At 50.7% G+C, this 25,068-nt stretch overlaps 1 protein-coding gene across 1 annotated transcript in view; it reads right to left on the bottom strand.

Annotated features, from left to right (window-relative positions):
• Window positions 1–4,053: 4,053 nt before the first annotated feature.
• TEAD4 (TEA domain transcription factor 4) overlaps window positions 4,054–25,068 on the bottom strand; it is a 72,589-nt gene continuing 51,574 nt past the window's right edge. Inside the window, exons 8-14 of the mRNA XM_024557494.3 lie at window positions 24,899–24,942; window positions 24,347–24,402; window positions 21,830–21,969; window positions 20,583–20,756; window positions 10,369–10,509; window positions 9,329–9,481; window positions 4,054–9,225 (exon numbers count right to left, since the gene is read on the bottom strand). Coding sequence (XP_024413262.2) covers window positions 9,112–9,225; window positions 9,329–9,481; window positions 10,369–10,509; window positions 20,583–20,756; window positions 21,830–21,969; window positions 24,347–24,402; window positions 24,899–24,942 — 822 coding nt within the window. The 3' untranslated portion in view covers window positions 4,054–9,111. The remainder of the gene's footprint in view (window positions 9,226–9,328; window positions 9,482–10,368; window positions 10,510–20,582; window positions 20,757–21,829; window positions 21,970–24,346; window positions 24,403–24,898; window positions 24,943–25,068) is intronic.

The following is a 25,068-nucleotide window of genomic DNA, read 5'->3' as shown; positions in this document are numbered from 1 at the left end:
CCACATCCAGCCAGAAAGGAGACTGAGAAATATGGTTTTTATTCTGAGTGACCACATGCCCAGCTAAAATGAAGGGGTACTATTACTCATGAAGAAGGGGAGACATCTCTATCTCAAATGATCATTTCTCCATCCTCTTCTTATCCACCTACCAGCAGTGTTTCACCTCTCCCTGTGGAAATACTTTCTTATCTTCACTACTGAGAAAAAACCCACACTTTCCTGGTCTTCATCCTCCTCTCTTCTATCCTTAAGTGCTGGAGTGGCTCCAGGCAGTCCTGGGGATACCTCTTTCTTCTCCAGCCATACTGTCCGTCTAAGTAACCTCATCTAGTCCAGAGGGTTTAAATGCCGATCCAGATGCCAGTGAAATCTAAATCCAGCCCTGACCTCTCTCCTCGATTCCAGAATCATATATGCAGCTGTTACTTGACATCTCCACTTAGATGTCTAAACAGGCATCTCAACCTTGAGTCTTGATCTCCACCCACAAAACTGCTCCTCCCCAAGACTTTCCCATCATAGGAAATGGCACCAGGAAATTTGAAGTTAATCTTAATTCCTCACCTTCCCACACCCTCTATGACCAAGCCATCAGGAAGTCGTAGTGACTGCCTTCAAAACGTAACTGGAGCCCTGGCTGGTGTAACTCAGTGGATTGAGTGCGGGCTGTGAACCAAAGGGTTGCCAGTTCGATTCCCAGTCAGGGCACATGCCTGGGTTGTAGGCCAGGTCCCCAGAAGGGGCCACATGGGAAGCAACCACACATTGATGTTTCTTTCCCTTTCTTTCTCCCTCCCTTGCCCTCTCTCTAAAAATAAATAAATAAAATCTTTTTTAAAAAAGTAAAAAAAACAAAACCCAACAAACATTAAAAAAAAAAATGTAACTGGAGGCCACCCACTTCCTTTCATCCCCACCACGACCCTCTCATTCAGAGCACCATTGTCTCTCACCTAGACCTTTGCATAGCCCTCTAACTGGGTCTCTCTGCTTGCATTTCTCTCTCCTTTTCTGTCTTCACACAATGACCAGAGTGGTACTTCAGTTAAGTCACTCTGGACAAAGGTGGTCGACTCAACAGAACTACTTTTCTCAATCGTGAAATTGTCTAAGATGACCACAAAGAGATTTTTTAAAGGTGTCTCTAGCCCTGGCTGGCATGGCTTGGTTGGGCATCATCCCACAAAGCAAAAGGTCACCAGTTCAATTCCGGGTCAGGCACATGCCAGGCCCCAGGATGGGGGTGTGTGAGAGGCAACTGATTGATGTACCTCTCACACATCGATGTTTCTGTCCCCCCTCTCCCTTCCCCTCTTTCTAAAAATAAATAAGTAAAATCTTAAAATAAATAAATAAAAAGAATTGATGGTACCAGGTATCTCTAGAAATGGAGGTAAAGACAGGGGACTGCTCAACATCAGCTCAAAGAAAGATAGCTCCCCAAATCCTCTCCTCAACTCCATGCAGTGGGGGCTGCCCCTCGCCAGCTCAGCCAAAGCCAGGAGTTCTTCCCCGGGGAGAGGGTAACATGGGTGTCCCCAGGCCAGAGGACACCAGGTCCAGTTAAATGCAAGAGTACTGTGCAGAACACAGGAGAGCTGGTGAATGTCTGCATACTAAATATCGAGACGTCCCTGGCATTTTTCTCCCACTTAGTTCCCAGAATGCTGGTGGCCAGACAGTTCTCTCTAGCAAGAAACTGGGGGAACACTTTCCATGAAATCTGACCAGGCCAGGGAAATACCCATATGAAATCCACTTCCTAAAGTTAGAGCCCTGCCTGATGGCCACAGCCGGCCTCTAACACCTGCCCACCTGGCCAGAGCCTCCCTGGGCTTTTGGTGCCCCCTTGCAGGGGCTTCTGAGGAAAGGCTCTAACACAAATAACTAAGACCAAAAGGAACCAAGAGAAAGGCAACCGGGAGGGAACAGAGCATGCTGGGAGATGAACCACAAACCTGAAACTATTGCTATACTCAGGTGAGGGGAGGTATGGCCACCATGGAATAAGGACAGGCTACTCCTCCAGCTGCACCCCAGTCCTTCCTGCCACTTGAAGACACCGAGTTCCTTCCCATCTCAGCATCCTCGAGATGGGGGTTCCTTTCCCTAGATCTTCACATGGCTGGCTCCAATTGTCACCTCAGAAAGACTTTTGGCGACCACCCACTTTTTAAATGAAGTGCATACAGTCAGTACTTCAGGCGTTGAGAGCTGTACATGGTCTGCTGTCAGCACTCAGCTGTGTGTTACAGCACAGCAGCCATCGGCTGTGGTGTGGCCCGTCTGTGGGCCACGTGACTGTGACCACATTCCAACCAAACTTGGTTTACGGACACTGAAACTCTGATTTCCTATCACTTCCACAGGTCACAAGTGTTATTTCCTTTTGATTTTTTTTCCATTTAAAAACATAAAAACCATTCTTAGCTCCCAGGGATAAAAAACAGGCAGTGGGTGGGATACGGCCAAACCCTGTTCTGATACATCATCCTGTTTTATTTTCATCAAAGCACTAATCACTTCCTGATATTCTCTTATTTATCTTTTCTTGTTGCTTGCTTATTATTGCTCTCCCCTACTAGACTGGGCATTCCATGAGAGCAGGGACCTTTGCCTTCTCCTCTGGCACCCTCAGCACCCTCAGAATAGTGCTTGACATACAGTTGGTGCTCAGTAAGTGTTCCCATGTGCAGGAAGGCTGCTGTGCCACACCAGCCTCCCCGCACCGCAAATCCCTGCTGGCAGGGCCTGAAGGGACACATCTTTGGGGACAAGAGTGGCACTCTCTCCCTGCTCTTTCATCACCCTTTCTCGTTTTCCTGCTCCTTCCCCTTTTCTTCCTTTCCTCAGTCCAGAGCAGTAAGCCCCTCTGTGATGCCCAAGGCTACCCACAAACCTGAGAGCCAAGAAAAGCTAACAGTGTAAGGCCACCTGTCTTTGGCGCCCTGAGACCTAAGGTTAGGGAGTCATGCCAGGCCACTGGTCCAGCCCACAGACGGGCCTGGGACTGCCAGCGAGGGAAGGTCTCTCCTGCTCACCGTTCCTAGAGGAAGAGGGAGAGGGTTGGTCCAGGTAAACGGGGCTTCAGAATTATCCTCCCTCTGAACCCAGAACTAGTAAGAGTGAGTGTAATACAGCAGCTAATACATGTTAGGGGCTCAACAGCACCTGGGAATGCTGATCAACAATACAACAATTGGAGCTTTTCATCATGATGTAATGGGTCTTGTGATCACAAAAAAGGAGCCACCTCTAACCAATGTCCAGAAAAAAGGATTCCTTGATCCTTGGATGGGAGAATTCAGGTCCCTAAAGTGGAGACAGGGGCACCAGACTCTCAATATTGCTGCTGCGTCCTTTAAGCTCACCCAACTCCCTGCTTGAACGTGTGCACAAGCCCCCAGACACAAGTGATCCAGTTTCCCCTGGAGGAAGGATTCCCTAGGGAGGAAGGAGTGTGCTGACAAGCAGACACAGGTGTTCCCATGACCTGGGAGTGGTACTGCCCAATGTACATCAGTGAGGTGGCCCATGGGCCTATCAATCACACTGTTCTGAATTTGGTGAGCAAACTAGTCCTGCAGGCCTGCTCACCCCTGAGTCGAAGGCTAACAGCAAGTTCCTAAGATGCTTAGCCAGGGACCACATCCTACCAGCCCTGCCTGAACCTCTCATGTTGACCACTTTCAAATCCAATGGGTTTTGTGAACCTCTGTTGTTTAAGTACCTAATGCTACGCTTCTAAAGCTGCAGTGCTCACAGAACTGGCGCCAGACCTTCCTTGTTTCAAAGGTGGTTAATAAGGTACAGCAGCCAAGGCGCTGGTTCTCTGACAGCCCAAAGACACTGGCTGGAACTGTACCCTATGCTTGCAGACACCCCTGAGTACTTTCCATTCTCCTGCGAGGGACTGGGCTGCTGGGGCGTTGACGTGGCTTCCACTGGCCTGGTTCAGTTATGATGCCTTTGTGGCCGCTGCTGCTTTTGTTGCTCTATTGACAGGTGAGACTTTCATTTTTGTAAAAAGAAATCAGTCACACAAAAGCCTTTATGTACACGGCAGACTTTACTGAAGATGTGAAGAGAAAGAGGGGGTTTTCATAGCAAAAATACAAAAACTTAGTTGAATATTAAACATCTGTGTGCATATAAAGACCCTTAGCCATTTCCAACTGGACTCCAGCTGTCTGCAAAGGCTCTTGACCACCTCTCCCCATCCTTTCTCGGGAAGTAAACAAAAACTGAATTCCAGACAGTTTCCTGTTCAGAGTGACTTAGCTGCCATTTGTTGTCCTCCCTTTCGGGACCCTTCCCAGGGCCATGGGGCCTGCTCTCAGCCTTGAGGGCTCCTCCAAGCCTGCTTTCAGTAGAGCTGGTTTTTCTATCTAAGAGAGAGAGAGAGAGAGAGAGAGAGAGAGAGAGAGAGAGAGAGAGAGAGAGAGAGAGAGAGTGTGTGTGTGTGTGTGTGTGAGTGTGAAAAGCAGCCAGGGGAAGTTTTTATGCCCCTAACCCAAGCCACTTTTCCCTTAGATTGTCAAATAAACAAAATGACAGCAGCCAACACAACAACAGCTATCTGGTGTGAATGGATCAAAATCACACCTATTTTTTTTGTCAGATTGGTAAAAATATATTTTTTGGTGTGCTGCAGAATTTTAGTAATTAGTTTGTGTGCCATGAAATGAAAAGGGTTGAAAATCACTGCCCTGAGTCACCGACACTCCCCATGCACTCACTGGGAATTAGGGGTGGGCTGTTCTCTTCCTCCCAGCAGCAGCCGAAAGCCAAAGCCATTTGATCCCCATTCCACAAATGGGGTTAAGAAGGCTCCAAGAAGGTTGGTCCTTAGCCCAAGATCACACAACTTGTAAGAAGCGAATTCAGCCCAGATTAGCCTGGCCCCAGGGCTGAAGGTCTTAAAAACAACTTGTATAGATTTAACTCTTAGGGGAAAAGCTTCTTGTTTTCATTCTTGGAGCGGAAGTAACAGACAATGTAAGAAGGACTCAAACCCAAAGACTGCTGGATAAAACCAGACACATTCCTGCTTGACCTTACACTCCTCCTCTCTGCGGTGTGGCCTGGGTGAGCACTGGTGGCCCACTGAGCCCACACCAGGCTCAGCCCTGCTGTCCATCAGAGCTACCTGCTGTCATCACCCCTGCTTACAAGGGATGCGGCCTTCCAAATTCTTGTCCTGGAACCACCCTGCACACTGTCCTCTGACCCTACAGTCAGGGAAGGGGAGCAGGGGACACACTGAGCACATCCAGTGTGCGGGAGACCTGGGCCATGCCGGGCCACACCATGGCAGTCCCCTGTTCCTCACTCCCCTGGCTGAAGTCCTGAGAGGGCAGAGCCTGCATCTACACACACGTGCACCACAAACTCCTTTTGTGTGTGCCTCTGTCAGGTCATGCTACTCTATGGGAGTTCGCTGGTGGCCACAGGGACACAGGCTGCTCAGTCATCACCAGACCCCATGAGACAGGCAGTGTTTCCACATTCTTGTCTTGATGATAGTGCCTGCTAGCTCTAGCTCGTGCCAGGACGGCAAAGGGTCTGTCCCAGAGGGCTCAGGAAGCCCGATTCACCTCCCAGGCCCACATGGCGTGGGCCCCACTGCCTTGTACACATGCAGTCATTTACCACCCATCCACCAAGCACCCACTAGGCCCCACACACCGTCCTTGGCTTATAGAAAGTAGCAGACCAGGAAAGCCAAATCCCACAGATTCACAGAAGCCAAGTCTAGGAGGAAAGACGGACTCCGAAGCAGACAGTTACACGTGCTTCTCAGTAGTCCACAGCAGCTCCAGTGCTGCTTTCTGAAAAATCCAATCAGAAAGACTTACACCCGTGCTTAGAACACTTCCAGGACCTCCATCCACATGGAGTAAAATCCAAAGCCCTTACCAAGTAAAGGGGTGTGGGCCCATGGAAAAGGGAGCCGGGTCCCCAGCTCCTCCCCATCAGGATGGCTGGCCTGTGCAGGATGTCGCCCCAGCCTGCCGCCACACTTGACCCAGGTGTCTGACCCTCTGTGTTCCTGACACACCCTCCTCTCTGTACCTGGAACACACAAGTCCCCTTCCTGCCCTCACCTCCCCAGGCCTCCGAGAGGCTCCCCAGTGACTCCCTATATCAGCACACTCTCATTCTTTGACAGCATGTATCACGAATTACACATCGTTTCTTTGTTCGCTTTGTCTTTCCTCCTCAGCAAAACCTAAGCTCCCCGGAGGACCTCATCTGTCTCAGCCACTGACACATTTCCAGTGCCTGGCACAAAGCAGGAGTTAAATAAATATGTGCTAAACAATGAAGAAATGTATGACTACCCCAAGAAGTTCCCCTCTTTGCCCCACTGTCCTCACCTTTAAAATGGGGTAATAGCACAGTACCTGTCAGGTGAGAATTAGCAGAGATGACAGAGGTACCTGTTTTCTGACACCACAGAACAGGTGCTTCGACAGGTCATGAATGGAATGCTTTTGCTACAAAGAGCAGTAGCAATGAACCCTTCTGCACCAGGAGAGGCGACTCCACACTGGCTCTTGAGGAATGAGCAACAGCTCTCCAGTGGGGGCAGAGGGCTAGGGGACAGGTGGTGCCACGGCAGAAAGGCAAGGAGGACAGGCCGGGAAGGGAGATTCACAGGGCGCTGGGAGTGCCAGATGAGGCTGCAGGAGAGGTGGGGCCAGGTCAGGTCTCCAGTTTGCCCCAAAGATCACAGTCTGTGCTACCCCAGTGGGACAGGAATCTACATCTCACCTGTGATCCCCACAGCAGACTGACTTGTAATTGACAGTTATAAGTAGGTGATTCTCCAGTAGGCTACTGAGGTCAGTTCCTAAAGAAAAGGGAAAACTCACAGCCAACACTTGGCCCCAGCACCTGCAGACCACTTCCCACCCACGACACAAAAAGATCACCTCCAGTCAAGCTAGCAGGCCAGGCATCATGAGCTCCCTTATCCAAACAGCCCCAGAAAAAGGGAAGGGTGGGGGGATAGGGCAAGGGCTGTGCAGGCAACTGCGGGAGGGGCAGGACAGCGGTGCACAAACACAAATCCTCACAGACATATGAGAACATGCCACCCGAGCTGGGGACTCAGGGACCTCCACACGCCACCTTGGCCCCCATATAGAGTTAAGCAACTTAGCATGGCGCCTAGCAGTAGTCCAAATGTTAAAGTTGATTTTTAATAAAGACAGGGGGTGCTGGCCTGTGGAGGACAGAGTGAGACTGGGTAACTGGCTTCTTTTCCCACCTGGACTGTTGGCCAGCTTTCTTCCTGTTTGCTTATCTAAACATTGCTCATCCTTTAAGGGGCAGCCCCTCTCATTTGGGTCCCTTCCCGGAATCCTCCACACCCTGATCTGTCCCATCTCTGAAGTCCAGTTGCTCTGAGGACCAGGCCAGCCAGTTGTCCAATCTAACTCATTAGACCAAAAACTCCAACTTATTAATAATAAAGTATATTTATCAAACACATTTACATGCTTGGCACGATGCTAGGCTCTCTACATATATGAGGTAGGTACTGTTATACCCATTTTACAGATGGGGAAACTGAGGCACAGTGATATTAGGTAACTTGCCCCAAGGTCACACGGCTGAGCAGTAGCCAACCACTGGGATTTCCATCCTAGTGGTCTGACACCAGAGCTCTTGCTCCTAACTACACTCTGTACCCCCTCCTAGATGCTGCCTTCCTCATTTGTATATTCCCATAACTATGTCCCGTAGAGCTGGGCACAGTAAACACCTGTAGGTTGAATCCCAGGCTCCTGGGATTGCGGTTCCCCCGGGGATGATTACAAAGAGCCACTAGGTGGCGGCAAAGAGCCAGGCCCAGGCCTCCCTAAGGACAGTGATTAACTACTGAAAACATTTGTTCAGTGCATCTTGCACCAGGTACTTTGTGGACACTGTCTCTCTTGCTCAGTAAGGCCTTCTAAGGCAGATACTATTACTGCCCCCTATGCAGGCCCAGAAAGATGGAGACATCTGCCCAAAGTCAGGCAGCTAGGAATACTAGGATGAAGCCAGTACTGCTGAAACCCAAAGTCCCTGCCAGTTCCCAGGAGAAATAAACAGGGAACCCCTTTGGTTGGTTGCCTCTGGGCCCAGAGTAGGCTCCACGCCACCCCCCACCGCCACCTCCAGGGAGCACAGAAACAACTGTTTGGGGAGGGAGTGGATGGCCTATGCTGGCTCTGAGGTGGTCACCACCCAACAGGCACCTTGGCTGCGAGGGAGTTAAGACTCAGAACCCCAGAACGGGAGGGTCTCAGAGACCACTGGTCCACCACAGACCTCTGACCAACTTTCTCAGTTCTCATCACCTAAAAAGATGCCGCATGATGCCAGCCTCAGCACCTCAACTCCTCGGGACGGCTTCAGCACTGCCCTCCTGCCCTCCCTGTCCCAGGCCCCTCTGGTCTGGAACCAGTCCCCCAATAAGCCAGCAGGGCCATGGAATCCACCACCACTGGAGATGGATAAAAACTAAACAGCTCTGCATCCCCTTCCAACCCTCCCAACAACTCAGTCACCTAACACCTCCCCTGCGTTGGACCGGTCTCCCTGTCAGTGGCCCTGCAGCAGGGTGCAGAGGCGGCCAGGGAGTGCAGACACACCACGCCCATGTAGCCACGGTGCACACCTGAGTGCACACAGGATGGAGAGCCCACGCGCCTATCCACAGGCTTCCCAGGGTGGCCAGCAGCAGGGTGCAGGGCTCGAGGCAGCAGACGGACCATCTCATCTTGAGATTCAGTGTCTGGTGACACTCCTGACTGAGTCCATGGAGGCAATGGCTTCAGAACTGCGCAAGTACATCTCTGGGGCTGCTTCTGGCCCGCTTCCCAGAGCTCCCCTTGTCCCACAGCCCTCCCAGAGCTCCTACAGCCAGATGGGGTCCTCTGAAAATACACATCTTGGGTTTATTTGGGGTTGGGCACTGCAGGTTCAGGCACAGTTTGTTTCTGGGTAGGAAGAATCAATTTTCTTGGCACTTCAGGGGGCTTCCCCTGCAGGTCCCCTCCCCACATCCCTACACACGCAATGTCTCTTCCCCCGCCCTGCTCCCCAAGTCTCTTATTCTTTCACCAGCCGGTAGATGTGGTGCTGAGCCCCGTGCTCACTAGCTGACACCTCAAAGACATATGCAATGCACAGCAAAGTCTCCTGCGTGTCTCTGTTGGTGACCACCTGCAGGTGAGAGAAAAGATCGGGGTTAAGGCCCCAGAAGAGGGCATGCCATTAGCTCCACCCTCTGACCCACCCCTGCAGCATGCCCAGCTCCCACCCACACCTGCAGGATGGTGAAGTTTTCCAGCACGCTGTTCATCATGTACTTCTCGGGCAGGTGCTTCAGCTTGTGGATGAAGTTGATCATGTACTCACAGAGTGGCGACCGGTGGATGCGGTAGGAGTAGTGGCCATTTTCATAGCGGGCATACTCCGTCTGTAGGACCCAAGGGACAACAGGGCTTAGACTCTCTTCTGACCACATCCAGCCCAGACCCAACTGCAAGGGGAAGCTCCATGGCCCAGTGATTCTTAAGTAGGAAGAAAAGGCAGAAGGGCTAGAGATGCTTGAAAACAGAGCCTCCCTCCTCCCTCAGTGACAGGGGCCCAAGTGGCAGCAGAAGGACCATTCACCTTGACCTCTGATACTCAGAAGGCGAGTGTGGGAAGAGGAGTGCTTCAAGACATAACAGCAGCGGCAATAGGAAAGACAGGAGAGAGGACAACTCAGCCCTGGCCCCACACTGAAATAACACGGGGGGAAAGATGTCCAGGGGCCCTTGTGGTCATGCATTTGCAGCTACACACAGAATGAGCCCGTGCAAACTGGTGAAATCCAAATCAGGTTGGTGAGAGGCACTGATGCCCATTTCCTGGTTGCCAACAGCTGTGCCAGACGTTGCCGTTGGGGGAGCTGGGTGACAGGGACGTGGGATTGCAATTGCATATGGATCCACAATTATTTCAAAATAAAAATTTAACTTAAAATAAATAACTTGAAGAGCTTTTCACAAACAGCTATTGCCCAGATCCTACCCCAGAAATTCTGGGTTAAGTGCTGTGAAGTGGGGTTCAGGCACCGGTGTGTTTCAAGAGCTCTAGTGATTGAAGGTGCAGCCAGGTGAGAGAACAGTGGAGAGGGAACGTCTCCCCGGTAGCAGCCAGGCACCTGGGCATGTCCAACATGAGGTGGGTTACCCGTGACTGAGAGTGAGGGAAAGCCTTCACTAGTTCAGACAAACTGGAGACAGAGGAGGACACAGATGAAGACCAGTCTGAAGTAGGGAAATGGCCTGGTTTAACAGACACACAGGCTGCTCCTACCTCCACTTTCTCTACCACCTGCTTGCCGAATGAGCAGACCTTGGTGGAGCAGGTGATTATCATGTTCTCGGGACTCTCATATTGGCTGGAGACCCCGTAGAAGGAGCTGCCTTCGTCTTCCATATTAGTGTTGAGGTCTGCCTGGAGAGAGACAAGGGAAAGCCAAGAAGTGACAGGTAAATCAGCAGGCACACTATCAGGGCCACAGTCCAGGCTCCAGGGCCAGGAAGCAATCAAGAGGGCTTGAAAAGAACCTGGACACTAGGAGCTTGGAAACCTCCCAGCTTTCCCCACTTGCAGGCCTGATATAAAATCAGGTTGTGCTGCCTAAACAGTGGAACAGAGAACACTGGGACTTGCATTAGTTACAGGGCAGAAATGTGGACCACGCCTGAAAAAGAGCTGGCAGGAAGCTCAGCTGTCTGGGAAGGGTAGCACCTGAACATGGGACACGGAGTACGGGGTGGGCCATCTAAGGGACCAGGATACAGCACAAAATGATGCCTCTCGGACTTCAGCCACTGCTGGCCTCCTGGTGACGCTACATTCACATACCACCCACCATAGGTCCTACTGTGCCCCTCATCACTGGTATTCTTTAACTCCATTCTAGCCATATATCCAAGAAATCAGGGATTCTGTTTTTCTATTATATGTGAAAATAACTGCATAACTATTTTTTTAAATGTTTATTCACGTGCCACCTAAAAGAACGCTGCTCACCAGGCTTGGGCAGGACCGGCCCAGCTCTCCTAAGGCTCTTCCTACTATACGAAGGTAGCAGCTGCCCAGCACCCCCAAAGTGATCTAGACATGCCCCTCGCTGCCTTGTGCTGGCCACAGTGGTTCAGTCGGCCTTGTCCCTTCCAGGCGGTAAGCATCCTGGAGGCAAGAACTAAGATTTGTCAGGCCCTGGGCAATGCCGGGTACAGGATGGGCCTTCCATAAAGGTCACATGTGGCTGTTCCACCTCTCACCTATAGGTGGCACCAGGTGAGGACAGAGGTCCCTTGGTCCCAGGGAGGGACCTACCATCTCCTGCTTATGGGGGAGTCCTCTGAGCCCCAGCTCTGCTCCCATTTCAAATACACTTCTGTCACCACCTCCCACTCACCTGACCCTTCCAACCAGTCAATCACCTATTTATCCTGCCCCAGCCCAGCACAGCTAGGGACAGTGGGGGGCCAGAGACGTTGAAACATTGTCACTGCCCTCAAGAAGTTTGTAACTTACAGGAGAGCAAGTAGAATAAGTGAGCTGGTTGTTTGGGGGAGACAGATATCCCACAAGTGAAATCCAGTCTGCCCCCGAACCTGCCCTGTGGTGACACTCCACAGACCCAGGAGATGCCGCCAGCGATGTAGACCATGCACCCCAGGATGCCCCATTCCTCTCATTATAACCTCACCCTTCTCCTTTCCATCCCTGTATCCCCCGACTTTAAGTACCTCTCCCAAACAAGCTTGCTTCTCTACTTTCTCAGTCTAAGAGGAAAGCTGCTCCCGCTACCCTGAGAGGTGGCCCCCCCATCTCGCCCTCCTGCCCTCAGAATGCCCCCTTGTTCCCCATCCTCCACCCTATTCATAGCTGTGGTGCGGGTGGGCAGCTCACAGGCTGTGCCCGGAACAGGTGTGGAAGATCCGGTGACTGACAGATGAGCCAGGACAGCCGTAGCCGGGTGTGGGGGCTGGAGGGGCTCAGATTCATTGTCATGTGCTGGTATGTGCCTGGGAGAAATGTCAGGGCCCAAAAGGGGACACCAGGCTGGGATGAGCAGAGAGTCTGGGGTACTCGCGTCCCCTCATGGCCTCGGCTCAGCTCTGTCCAGCATTTTCAATTTGCAGGCTGGTGTTAATGGCCATCAGTATCTAAGAGTCCTCTCTACCCTCATCCCAAGGGCAGAGGTGGCCTCTGCTGGTCTCACATGTTCTGGGGGAGCCAGGAGCAGGGAGAGGGTCTCAGCTTCTCAGTCCTGCTGCAGACTCCACTATACGAATCCAACAGGGCACAGCCTCACGATTCAACCCCTCCTGTACCCAGATGCCACTTCTAGCCAGGAACAAGGTGTCCTGATGGTCCATGAGTCTAGGAGGTAGTGCTTCATCCCTTCGATAACAGCAGGAGTTTCAGTGGGAGACTGGGTGAGAAAGAGCAACGTTCTCCTACTCCAAGGGGGCTCTGGTCAACTCCCCAGGAGGCCCATACAAGGCCTGGTGCTGGAAGCGGAAAACTGCCAGGCAGAAGAAGAAAGGAAGTCTTCAGGAGAGGTGGCGCTGTTCTGCTGCCTTCACCATTCCTGTGGCCAGTCTCACACCAGCTGATGGCTAGGGAGGAGTAGCCAGGCCAGGGCCCAGGAGATGAGGGTCCAGATGCCTGGGACTCCACGCTGCCTGTGAGGACCCCACAGTTGACCCAAAGTCTCTTGGTTTGCAAACAGGAGCATTTTCCCCCCCATATCACAGATTTGTGCTTCCCTGGTGCCTCTACCATCCCCAGACAGGAGGAAACAAGATGACCACCAAGGTACCCTGGCCATCGACGTGCCCCCATCTCTGATTTCACCCGTCCTCATGCTGCCCACACCTCGGGCCTTCAGAGAGGGCCCAGCTTGGGCACAGGGCAGCAGGAGGCAGGCACATGGCCTCCCTACACTGCCGGCTGACCCCACACACATCAGGACCTCAGAGACAGCTCGTGGTGAGCCATCAAAAACAAACTGCTCACTTTCAGATGGAGCAACAGAAACAGAGGCCCAGAGAAGCTGAGCTTTGCTCAGGACATAGTTCTCAAATCAAGGCCAGAGCCTCTACATGCCAGCTGGGCCCAGTGTGGCCCATCCAGTGCTCCATTGACACTGGGAGGCCTGGCTTGACCGCCAAGCTCCCCTGCATAGCAGTGACTGCCCCAGGGATGTGAGCTCCTGGGGGACAAAGGCCACGACAGGCCCACACAGCACAGATGGTGTGCACAGATGGTGTGCAGAGCCCCTGACTAGAGCACCAAGGCCATGTCTGGGAGCTGCTAACCCTGTTTCCGTGGCCCCCACTCTCCCTACCTTCTCTTCTCCTCCCAGCGATCCCACCTCCAACCTCCCCACAGAGCCAGAAATGGGCCACAAGCAAGGCTGCAGGACAGACAGGACCCTCCCCACTTTCTGGAAGGTAAGTCTGGGCTCTAGGAAACCCAAGAAACCCAACAGCACAGAGCTGCGTCTGCGCTCTCCATGCTGCCACGCCCCGCCATTCCACAGGAGTCTGGGCAATCCAGAGCCCTTCTAATAGGAGCAGAGGGAGCACCAGGCCCTGCATGGAGGGCAACCCAGGTACTCTGTAAGGCAGGTGGTTTAGTGTGATGGTTCTGGAGCCCAACTGCCTGGGTCTGAATCCAGGCCCTGCCACTATGAACTTGGTGACCCTGGCAAGCCTACGAGGTCTCTGTGCCTGTTTCCCCTAGTTGGACTGTGGCTGTCATCTCTACCTACCTTTGAGGGTGTGGCTACAACATGCCACCTCTACCTATCCTTTGAGAAAGAATACAACATGCTGATATATGTAACAGTAACAGTGCCCGAGGTAACCTTTCACCGACCACCCTGGCCCACCTCACCGTGTGTACCTAACAAGAACAACCACACAGAGTGTCACTCTGGCTGGGTATCTCAAAGCCAGGTCCCTACTTCTCGCCTCCGTCTCCCCCCATTTCTGAGACCTTGGACGGTGGCTAGAAAAATGCACAATACTGTCTCCAGTTAAAGAACACAGGAGCCAGTGAAAAGAGATCCAAATATGCCATCTCCCCACTCCACCGTCATGTTCCCATAAATGCCTCCGGTCCACCAGGCCTCCCTTCCAACCTGAAATTGTACCCTCAGCAGAGTTGAGCTAGTGCTGGGGAACAGCCACAAGTCACTTCACCCAAGCTCCTTCTTCTGAGTCAAGGCTAAGCCTGGACAGGTTTGGGGGAGAGGAAGCAGGACTCAAGAGAGGGTGCAGGCTTCCCCAAAGGACAGGCCGGGCGCCTCCCTGGGCACACCGCTGGAAAGGGGCCAGGAGTGCTGGCTGCACAGAGACAGTGCTCATTGGCTGCCCATGGCAAGGGCTCCTGGTTCCAGTTCCCACAGTCAGGGCTGGAAGGGAGAGCAGGGAGAGAAAAGGGAAGTAAAGATTGTTTAAGTCCTTTCTGGCTGAGGTTGTAAACAGGCTGCTGCCCCTTCCTTGGCCTGTGTTATAGCAGACTCTCACTTGCTTCCAGTCTGGAGAGCTCATCTATCCAACTAGGCCCAACTCTAGCCGTGTCATGCCCTGTTCAAAAACATCAACGATCCCTCATTGCCTAAAGAGTAAGGGCAGCAAACACGTAGTAAACGTGCCACTCTCTTCCCCTGCCACACCCATGACAGACATTACCAGTCAGTCCAGCACCTTCTCTAGACCCTTCTGGACCCAGCATTCCAAACGATGACGACCGATCCATTGCAAGTGGCCCTCAGTTAAGACCCATTTTCCGCCCTGGCTGGTGTGGCTTAGTGGACTGAGTGCCGGCCAGTGAACCAAAGGGTCGCTGGTCCGATTCCCAGTCAGGGCACATGCCTGGGTTGCAGGCCAGGTCCCCAGTGGGGGGAGTGTGAGAGACAACCACACATTGATGATTCTCTCCCTCTCTTTCTTCCTCCCTTCCCCTCTCTCTAAAATTATATAAAATCTTAAAAAAAAAAAAAAAAAAAAAAGACCGATTTTCCTGGACATCTGGTTAAAATGGGAGATGAACCATACAAGCTCACTTGTTCCCCTTCCAGACAGCCAACCAGAATGATAGCAGAGGACTTTTTAAAATGTGCTGCACCATGGACAAAGACAACAGAGAAGAGACCACAATGACAAGAGAGCCCAACAGCTCTGAGAAGGCTGACCAGAACTAGAATGGATTCTGTGGGGCAAAGGAAGCAAAAGGAATTACAACCTGAAAGTGCCTCTGGAGCAGGGACAGGCAAGAAGTGAGCTGATGTACTTCAGAAAAGCCCCAAGTGGCTTGGGACTAGGAGAGGCACAGGAAATGCCACAAGGAGCTGACTGAAGACTGTATGAGGGGGGGCAGGCCTCCAGGTGACCTCTCCCACCCATCAGCAGAGGACAAAAGGGTAATAATCTTTAAAAATTAAACAGGGCTTAGAAGACAGGGAAGAAAGGATGAAAACAGAAAAATTAAGTGAAACCTGCATAAGAAGGGTGAGATTCCCTAGCCCTCGTCCCTCCTCTACTCCTAGAATTCTAGGGATCAAGTACATCCCTTTTGGGGGTGGGCGGCGAGAATGAAAGGAGGCTTCTCTAGAGAAACTTAACCACCTCAGAAAAAAAAGTCCAGTAAACACGCTGTGGATTCCCCAATACAACAGCTGGCTCCCAGCCCCTATTACCTTAAATGAAGCCCTCCAGGTAACGATTCCTGCCTGGTACAGAGCTCCCAGGTATGAAATAGGGACAAATGGCCCAGGCAACAAAAAAAGGAATTAACTTGACTTAAACAAAATGAAAACCTTTTGTGATTCAAAGGACACTATCAAAAATGTGAAGACAGCTGACAGAATGGGAAATAACGCCTGCAGATCGTGTATCTGATAAGGGACTTCTACCTGTAATACATTAAGAACCCATAAGTCAATAAAAAGACAAATAACCCAATTAAAAAAATGGGCAAAGGAGCCAAACAGACAATTCTCCCAAGAAGATATACGAATGCAATAATCACAGAGAATGTAAGTGTTGGGGAGGATGCGGACAAAGTGGGACCCTCACACGCTGCTGGTGGGAAAGTGAGATGGTGCAGCCACTTTGGAACACAGTCTGGCAGGTCCTCAAAAAGGTGAACACGGGGTTACTACATGTCCCAGCAATTCCACCACGAAGTACATGCCCAAAAGAAATGAAAACGTTAAGTCCAGACAAAAACTTTACAGAAATGTTCACAACCTTATGCATAATAACCAAAAGGTGGAGACAACCAAAATGTCCACCCACTGATGAACATATAAACAAAACAAAATGTGGTATACCCTTACAGTGGAATATTATTCAGCTCTAAAAAAGAATGAAGTACTAATACCTACCACAATATGACTGAACCTTCACTTGTGCTAACTGAAAGAAGTCAGACTCAAACACCACATATTGTATGATTCCACTTATATGGAGGGTCCCGAAAAGGCTATAAGCTATTCAGAGACGAGGCAGATTAATGGTTGCCTACGGTGGGGGCGGTCGGGGAGGGGGCTGATAGCTCAGGGGCACAGGTTTGCCTCTGGGGTGATGGAAATGTTCTAAAATTAATTGGTTGCACAGTTCTGTGACTATACTAAAAACACTGAATTGTACACTTTAAGTGGGTGAATTGTATGGCAAGGGAATTATGTGACAATAAAGCTGTTTTTAAAAAATAGGGACCAAAAAATATGGCCAAAGATTACTGATATTTGAGAAAGTACTCCAACTTGGAAAACAGACCCAACAGAACAAAAGAATGAAAGGGAAACAAAGACAAAGGGAGCAAAAGAAAACTTACAAAGGAATTTTCACTTCATATTCCTAGAAATATAAGAGAAAAATTGTATCCATCCAACAAGGTCAGGATGTAATCAAAGAACGAAAAGGAGCTCTTAAAAATTAAAAAGTTTATGGTCAAAATTCAATTTGGACAGAAGGTGTAGCAGAGAATGCCACCGTATTCCATTAATCTAATTCATCATTACATGTACGCTGCCCCTTGACCACTTAGAAAGAAAAATGCATCAACTGAACCCTGATTTTACTTGGTAATTTACTCAATGAAGAGTATATTTCCCTGGCTCCTCTGTAGCTAGATGCAACATACAACAACTAACTAAGTGTTGTGTGGGACTTACAGGAAGGTTCCTTAGAGGGAACTAAGTTGGCTTCCTCCTCCCTGATGCCTGGAATATGGGTTGATGGCTGGAACTCCAGCAGCCATGGCCTTGAGGACAGAAACAACACACCAAGGATGGCAGACAGTCAGAGAGGAGTCAGGTCCCTGGTGATTTCAGGAGGCGCTGGACCAGCCCTGGACAGTCTACCTCCAAACTTATTTTACATGGAAAAAAACCCCAAAATATGTATTTATGCCACTGTTACTTTGGGTTTTATGTAATATGATACTCTTAACTAATTTAGAAGAATTAGGAAAACAAGTTAAGGAAATCTTCAAGAAAATGAGTTTGAAAATAAAGAAATGATAAAAATCACAGACGGTAAGTCCAGGAGATCCAACATCAGACTAATAGGGGTTCCTGGAAAAGAACAGAAAAAAAAGGGGGGGAAGAAATCATCAAAGAAACAATACAAGTAAATTTCCCAAGACTAAGAGATGCTACTTCTTGATGAAAAGTACCTACCAAGTGCCTGGCTCAAAAAATAGAAAGTAAAATAACACACGTACGTAACAGAGCTTATCAATGTGAAATTTAAGAACATAAGGGATAGAGAAGAAATGTAAAACTTCTAGAGACCAAAAAAATCAACAAAACAGCCCAGAACAAATTATACAACAAAGGATAGAGAATTAAAATGCCATCAGACTACGCCTGTTAGAAGACAATACAACAAAATATATTAAAAAAATGATTCTTGCTCTGGCTGGGTGGCTCAGTTGGTTAGAGCATCACCCTATACACCAAAGGGTTGAAGGTTCAAGTCCCAGTTAGGACACATACCTAGCTTGTGCGTTCGACTCCCGGGCAGGGCAACTGATCAATGTTTCTCTCACACATCAATGTTTCTCTCCCTCTCTTTCTCCCTCCCTTCTGTTCTCTCTAAAAATAAATAAATAAAACCTTTAAAAAAAGGTCTCAGGATAACAACAGGCCTAGAGAATACCAGTTAAACTGGAGCAGAAGAGGGACATTTAGGAGAAAGATATCTAGGAGAAAGGGGGAACTAATAAATTATCTGATATGTTTGAATATTTGGGGTAAATTTTTAAAAATTTTTATATGGTAGTTACAATGGAGCAATCTGTAAAATTTTAATAATAGGTTTATTTAAAAATATGCAAGTGATAAAGCCATTTATTTATAGGACAGAACAAAAAGCTGTACTAGAAATAAAATGAATCCTGGCTCCTCTGGTGGCCAACATACAGTGTCAAAAGTATAAACATTTCATTGCTTTGATGAAATTATATAACTTAGTAGTATGATAATACTGGTGTGATGAGGAGAAAATGGCATATAACACGGCTAACTTTTTCTACCATAATAAATGTCTTAATCATGATAGCAAGGTGTGGCAGTATAAGCTTATTATTTAGAACTAAGGAGATAAAAACCAGAATAAACATGGAAATTTTACAGCAATTGTCTCTGGGGGTTGGGGATGGGTCGGGGAGGAGCGGGACAAGAATCTGATGTGTTTCATTATAAGCCTCTTGGTACTAATTAATAATATATAACTATAAGCATGCACTGATTTAAAAAGAAGATACAAGTAAAAGAAACAATGACCTGTTTTTCATCCCAGGATAGATTAAAACCCAAACTTTCACATGATCAGGCCTCCTGGGGTCTAACTCACCTCTGCAGTGTTATTTTCTACTATTCCCTGCCGTACACCTGGACCCATGACTTTTTTTGTCTGAAGCCCACTTCCTTATGCCTCCCCACGCTGCAACACAAGCTGCAAGCTTTTCCACATCTCTGCCCAACAGAGCTTGCCTGCCCCTGATGGCCCAGGTCCAATGCCATCCTGCTCACGGGAGAAGCTGTCTTGTCGAGTGCAAAAACCAAGCATCTTACAGACCAGGGGCCTTGGGTCTCACTTCCAGCACCTGCCTCTTCGGGAGAGAGCCAGACCATCAGGTTTGGTTGTGGATGAGAGCTAGGCTAGGAATTCCAGCCCAGGACTGTAAGCCACTGAGAAACGTATATAAAACTGTGTGAATATGCCTCTTTCTATGAAAGGTAAAGCTGTCAGATAATCAAAGGGGTCAGGGACCACATAAAGGCTAAAACTCCCCTGTCTCCGAGGTGTTAACAAGGGAGGAGCCACCCAGGCCCTGTGTCAACACCTGAAACTATTCAAAGCCTCCCATCACCAACCAGAAGGACTCCCTGCACTTCCTCACGGCTGGCCTAGTCTGCACTTCTCTGACCCTTCCCTGCCTCTCCTCTGTGTGTACTGAGCACCCTGGAAAGTAAGCTCCCCAAGCAGGTATTAATTATGCCTCCTAGTCTTAGAGAAGATGCTTTGAAAGGAGCAAACTCTACCCATATAACATCTCTCTAGGGGCAAGGTAAGGAGGGCAGCAGAGACCACATCTATAGGCTGAGCTGTTTGTAAACTTGGGTGGGTATTTCTTTTGGGGTGGCCTTTCCTAACCCTACAGCCCATTTCTCCAAGCCCTGTCCTTGTAGACAAACTTTTTTGAAAAAATTGATTTTAGAGAGAGGGGGAGAAGAACTTCAATTTTTTGTTCTACTTATTTATGCATTCATTGTTTGTTTCTTGTACATGCCCTGAGCAGGGACTGAACCTGAAACCTTGGCATATTGAGACAATGCTCTAACCAACTGAGCTACCAGGCCAGGGAGATTAATTTTTTGTTTGTTTTAGATTTTATTTATTTTTAGAGAGAGGGGAAGGGAAGGAGAAAAAGAGAGAGAGAAATATCAGTGTGTGAGAGAAACATCTACTGGTTGCCTCTCACACAACTGGGGACCTGGCCCATAGTCCAGGCATGTGCCCTGACCTGGAATCTAACCAGCCACCTTTCAGTTTGCTGAAAGGATGACACCCAACCCAATGAGCCACGCTGGTCAACTACCCTGCTCCCTGAGGCCCTGAAACCAACTCAGGACTTGCTATTCAAAGACTCAGCTGATTAGGGGGTCCTCACTGGCTCTTCACCTACCCCTCAGTATCTCCTGTAAGTATTCTTCCAGTTCTACAGTCTTCTTATGGCTGTACCTGTGCCCAGGCGTGGCTGCCATTACCCCGGATCAGAAAAATGGCCTCCTACTAGCCCAGCTCTCCAGCCCCACTGGCCAACTCCTGGTCTCAGCCATTTCAGCTGGCTCTTCCCCTTCTCACCAGCCCTGTGCTCCGCAGGTTTCCACCATGGCAAGGGCACCGCATGCCCACTCTTCCTCTTTTCTCCTCACTCTCATTGATGTGCTGGGGGTAGGAAGGCAGAGTCTATCAAAGGCTTACCCAGAATTTCACGAGAAAAAAGGCATTAGAAGGTCCCCGTTCAAAGAGCTCCTTGAGTCCACCCTTTTTCTCTGGGAACTTGTCATAGATCTGGCGGATGTCCACGGCTTCGAGGTAGGGGTCACTGTAGCTAGGGCTTGACTGGCCAATGTGTACGAACAGGTGCTTGTTGTACTGTGGAGAGAACAGCTGGTCTGAGGGCAAGGCGAGGGCAGCAGGGGGACAGAACAGACAAGAGCTCAGATCCCAGCCATGTGACCTGGAGCAAGTGACTTCACCTCTCTGGACCTCAGGGTCCCCACTGGTAAAATGGAGACAATCCAAGGATTGAATGTGAAAGAAGTTAATGGTATAAAGCATCTAGTGTAGAACCTGGCACCCAGTAGGTACTCAACAAGTTGTAGTTGTTATTTATATTATTCTTAGTCCAGCCTCTGTCACAAAATTTCTATAGCCAAGTCTTTTTCTACCTTTGGGCCTCAGTTATTTCATCTGTGAGGCAAGACCACTAACCTAGATAAGGCATTTTCAGACTGTGCTCCACCCTTGGAGACAGGGCTGGGTGCCTCTGTTGCTACAACCAAAATCTACTTTTCTTGTACACACTGGACTTCTGAGTAAGAGGTGGTTTGATTAATGGGTTCCTTGAGCTAAAAAACAAGTTTGAGAATGCAAAAGTGAGACAGCCCAGTCTCCTCCAAGTGCTAGTTTGACCTTTGCAGATGATGCAAGACACTGGAGGGGACAGGGTGAGGGCAGGGCTCAGCTCCCTGCTGACCTCCCAGAGAAGCAGGTCAGACACAGGAGACTCCTCAGAGCCACAGGGAGAGGATGGAAGAGCCTGGGGGTGGGTCTGGGACGAGCAACTCTGGACTACGAGATGGATGGGTTGGGAGGAAAGAGGACATGGAGGGAAGAACAGAGGTCTGGGAGCAAACAGGAAGGGGAGAGGGCCTGAGAGAATGGGGACGGGGCAAAGAAACCATGGGAGGGCTTTGGGATGGAAGCAATAACTACACATAGGTGAAGTGAGTAAAGAAGAAGGAGGTGGCTTGAGGAAGGAAAGGAAAAGGAAAGAGAAGGTCAAGGGAAGGGAAGGCTGTAAAGGAATGAGGAACCTAAATTAAAGCCAAAGTGGAGTGGGGCAGCAGGGCTGGGCAAGAAAGCCAGCAGCAGGTAGAATAAGAGCTGGAGAAGGTGAGGAAGCTCCAGGGTAAAAGAGCAGCCAGACAGAGGCCAGGACCTACCGTATCAGGGTCTTGCTGCTGCTCCAGGAAGGCAGAGAACTCCAGCATCCAGAGCTTGGAGCTGGCCACACTGCGTCCCTGCCATGGGGGTGCTGGGGGCGCTGAGGGCGATGGGGCGGGTCCTGCAGCAGACTCAAACCCTGCAGGCAGTGGGAAAGGCACATGGGAGCCTGTTCACACACACCCTCCCTGGCGACACCCTCTATGAGGATCCCAGGCCCACCGGTGAGACCCTGTGCTGGCAAGGGGATCTCCTGTCTCCCCTAAAGGGGCTCTGACAGGGTATTGGGAGGAGCGTGCAAAGCACTGGCTAGGGAGTCCTGGAACAGCCCTGGTGAGGAGGTACCACTCAGCCCCCTTGGCCCACAAAACGACACTCAAGCGAGACTGCATGCTGGATGGGGGCCGGATGTCCACTGGGCTGAGAGGGATTCTAGAGCAGGCCCTGCTAGGTTCTCACCCTCAAGAAGCTTCTGGTTCAGCGGGGAACCGACCAGATAAATCTATAATTATATGCAATAATGTAAGCACAACAAGAAGAGAGTTCCTGTTTGGTTCCCTGCTGTCTCTGCAGCACCTAGAATAGTGCCTGGCCCAGAATGGGCATTCTGATACAGGTTTGCTGATAAAGGAAGTCATGAATGGGATAAATTGATAAGGTAAGCACCCAGCATGACAGAGGAGCTCCTAGTCCGATTTGGGGGTGGTCAGAAAAGTTTTTTCTGAAGGTGATGTCTGAGAGGAGTTAGGCAGTAGACAGCAGTAAGTGAAGCCAGGGAAAGACATTCTGAGCAGAGGACACAGCAGAGGCAGAGGTTGGGGAACTGTGACATGCTCCGTGAGTTTGGAAACTCAAGTCTGTGATAGAACTGGACAGAAGGGCGGGTTTGCACCAGTGGCAGGAATAAGGCTGAAGAGATGGGGCATCCGGCCACACAGGTATGAATTTGGCCTGAGAGCTCAGGAGAGACTTAAGGATTTTAAGCAGAGCAGTGAAATGCTCAGATCTGCATTTCTGAAAGATCCTATTCCAGTTTGGAGGAAGGTCGGGCAGGGTGAGGCAGAGCAGAAGCACAGTCCCTGCAGGACCTGTATAAAGCAGGGCAGTGAAGAGGAGAAGAGGAAGGGACACAGTAGGGACATGAAGTGAGCACAAGCCCAGGCCGTGGTGACTGGGGGTGAGAGCAGCAGGCCAACCTCCAGCTGACACCAGTGTTCCAGGCACTGAGGTCAGAGGAAGGAGATGGAGAAGAAACAGTAGTCAGAGGGGTGGTGGAGGGACTGCGCTAGACAGACACATTACCTGTGCTTAATGCATCAGCTAGCTGAGCGCTGGACAGGACAGAATACACGGAGGACACGAACTAATCAGTCACACACACTGCACCCCCCGAACCCCTGCCATAGATGACAACAACAGTCAGGGGCTGGGTGGGGGTGCCCCTGACCTGGCTGGGCAGGGCAGAGAAACCTGAGGGAGGGGAGCCTGAGCCATAGCCCAGAGGCAGGGAGGGGTGGTAGTTGGGAAGGGAAGGAGGGAAAGGGAGAGAGGAGAAAGGTGAGGCCAACACACCACTGCAAGCACCCCAGAATTTAGATTGTACCCTGAAGGCCCCAGGGAGTCATGAAAAGGTTTTACGCCCAGAAGCAACATGGTGAGGTGCTTTAAAAAGACAACTAGATGAGACTAGGCGAATTACAGGGTGAAGAGAGGAGACTGGAGATGGGGAGCCAGAGCTGGTTAGAGGCTGCTGCAGTAATCTAGGCAAGATCTAGGAACGCGGAGCAGACAGCAAGGCCCTGAGGACTGGACTGCAGAGGGCAGACTGCACAGGGCTGACAGCAAGCAGTACTGAGGAACCTAACCGGATATTAGGGCCGCTCTAGAAGTAGGGAGAGCCAGGCCTGAATGTGGGCAGGGGTTGCTCCCCCTGCCCGAAAAGGGTGAGGATACTGTCTTGCCCTGTGGAGTGGAAAATGGTGAGGGACCCTCAAAAGAAAGAGCCAAGGACAAAGGCGGTCACCTGAACTGTGCAAGGGGATGAGCTCCTGTGCCGGCCCACCTGGCTGGACCTTTACCTGCCCCACCCATGCTCCCCGCCTCTTCCCAGGAAGGTGCCTTTGCTAATAAAGGTTCCTTTTCAGGCCAGGAAGTTTCAAGGAGAGGATTACAGGGTCACCAAGAGGGAGGCCATCTCAGGCACCACAGTGTATGAGGCCCATCTGCAGCCCACCTGCAGCACGCACGCAGGGGTAGCTGGGGAACAGTACCCGGGTGCAGGTACTGCCCTTACACTGTGCGCGCCCCTGCAAGCCTGAGCCCAGGCTGGGAGAGACAACAGGCAACCTGAGCGGCAGGAGGGGACCTACACATGGAAGATAAGTGTGTGCTTGGGCAGGGGAAAGGGTGGAGCCAGGAGACTGGGGTGCATGGTCTCAGCACAGGCCAGGGTGGCATCTGAGAGGCAGGAGCTGCAGGGGCGTGACAGGCAAGGGAGCTGTGCACTGCCGACCCACCTGGTAGAGGCAGTGAAGGCTGGCCAGTGTAGGTTTGTTGAGAGAAAGGTTTCACACTGCGGGAAACAGGAGAGAGGGGGTGTAAGCCTTGGGCAGGGTGCAGCCCCAGAGCCTCGAGCAGTGTCCATCACTCTGTGCAGCAGGCCCTGGTGGTCTGGTCATCAGTGGCCTTGGTGGGCTTTGGCTGCCCACGTCCTCTCCCGCCAACTCCCTCAGGTTTCATGGTTGATTCACAGAAGCAGCCTGTCTATTGAAAAACACACACTTCCCGGAACCCTCCCTCCCAGGTCAACCACAGCCCTGGTTCCTAGCCTATTTCCCTTGGGGTCCCAGTGCTGGCCCTGCTGTACCATGGACAGACTGCTATTTCGGCAGTTGCACCCAAGGTGTCCACAATGTAGACTGAACTGCCGCCTGAGACCAGCAGAGCCTGATCCCCAAGCCCAAGGCCCCAACCATAAGTCCTATCCCTCCCTGGGGCCCAGGATCAACTTCATCAGTTTATGGACTCAAGGTCAGCTCAGTGAGCAACTGGTGGCAGGCCATACTCACTCATGGGATGTTCCGGCTTGGCCCGGCAAAGCTCCTTGCCAAAACTGAGGAGGCAAAAAGTGTAGAGTCAGCAAAGCCCATTTGCACGAGGGCCCTGGTGTGGGGAGACAGCACAGTGGCCTCAGCTGGAAGACGAGGCTGGAGCCCGGACCAGTGGGTGGCAGGGCGAG

Source organism: Desmodus rotundus, chromosome 3 (assembly GCF_022682495.2).
Source record: "Desmodus rotundus isolate HL8 chromosome 3, HLdesRot8A.1, whole genome shotgun sequence".
Classification (NCBI taxonomy): Eukaryota; Metazoa; Chordata; class Mammalia; order Chiroptera; family Phyllostomidae; genus Desmodus; species Desmodus rotundus.
The sequence above is the reverse complement of the archived record's forward strand: the minus strand, read 5'-3'. Positions and strand labels throughout refer to the sequence as shown.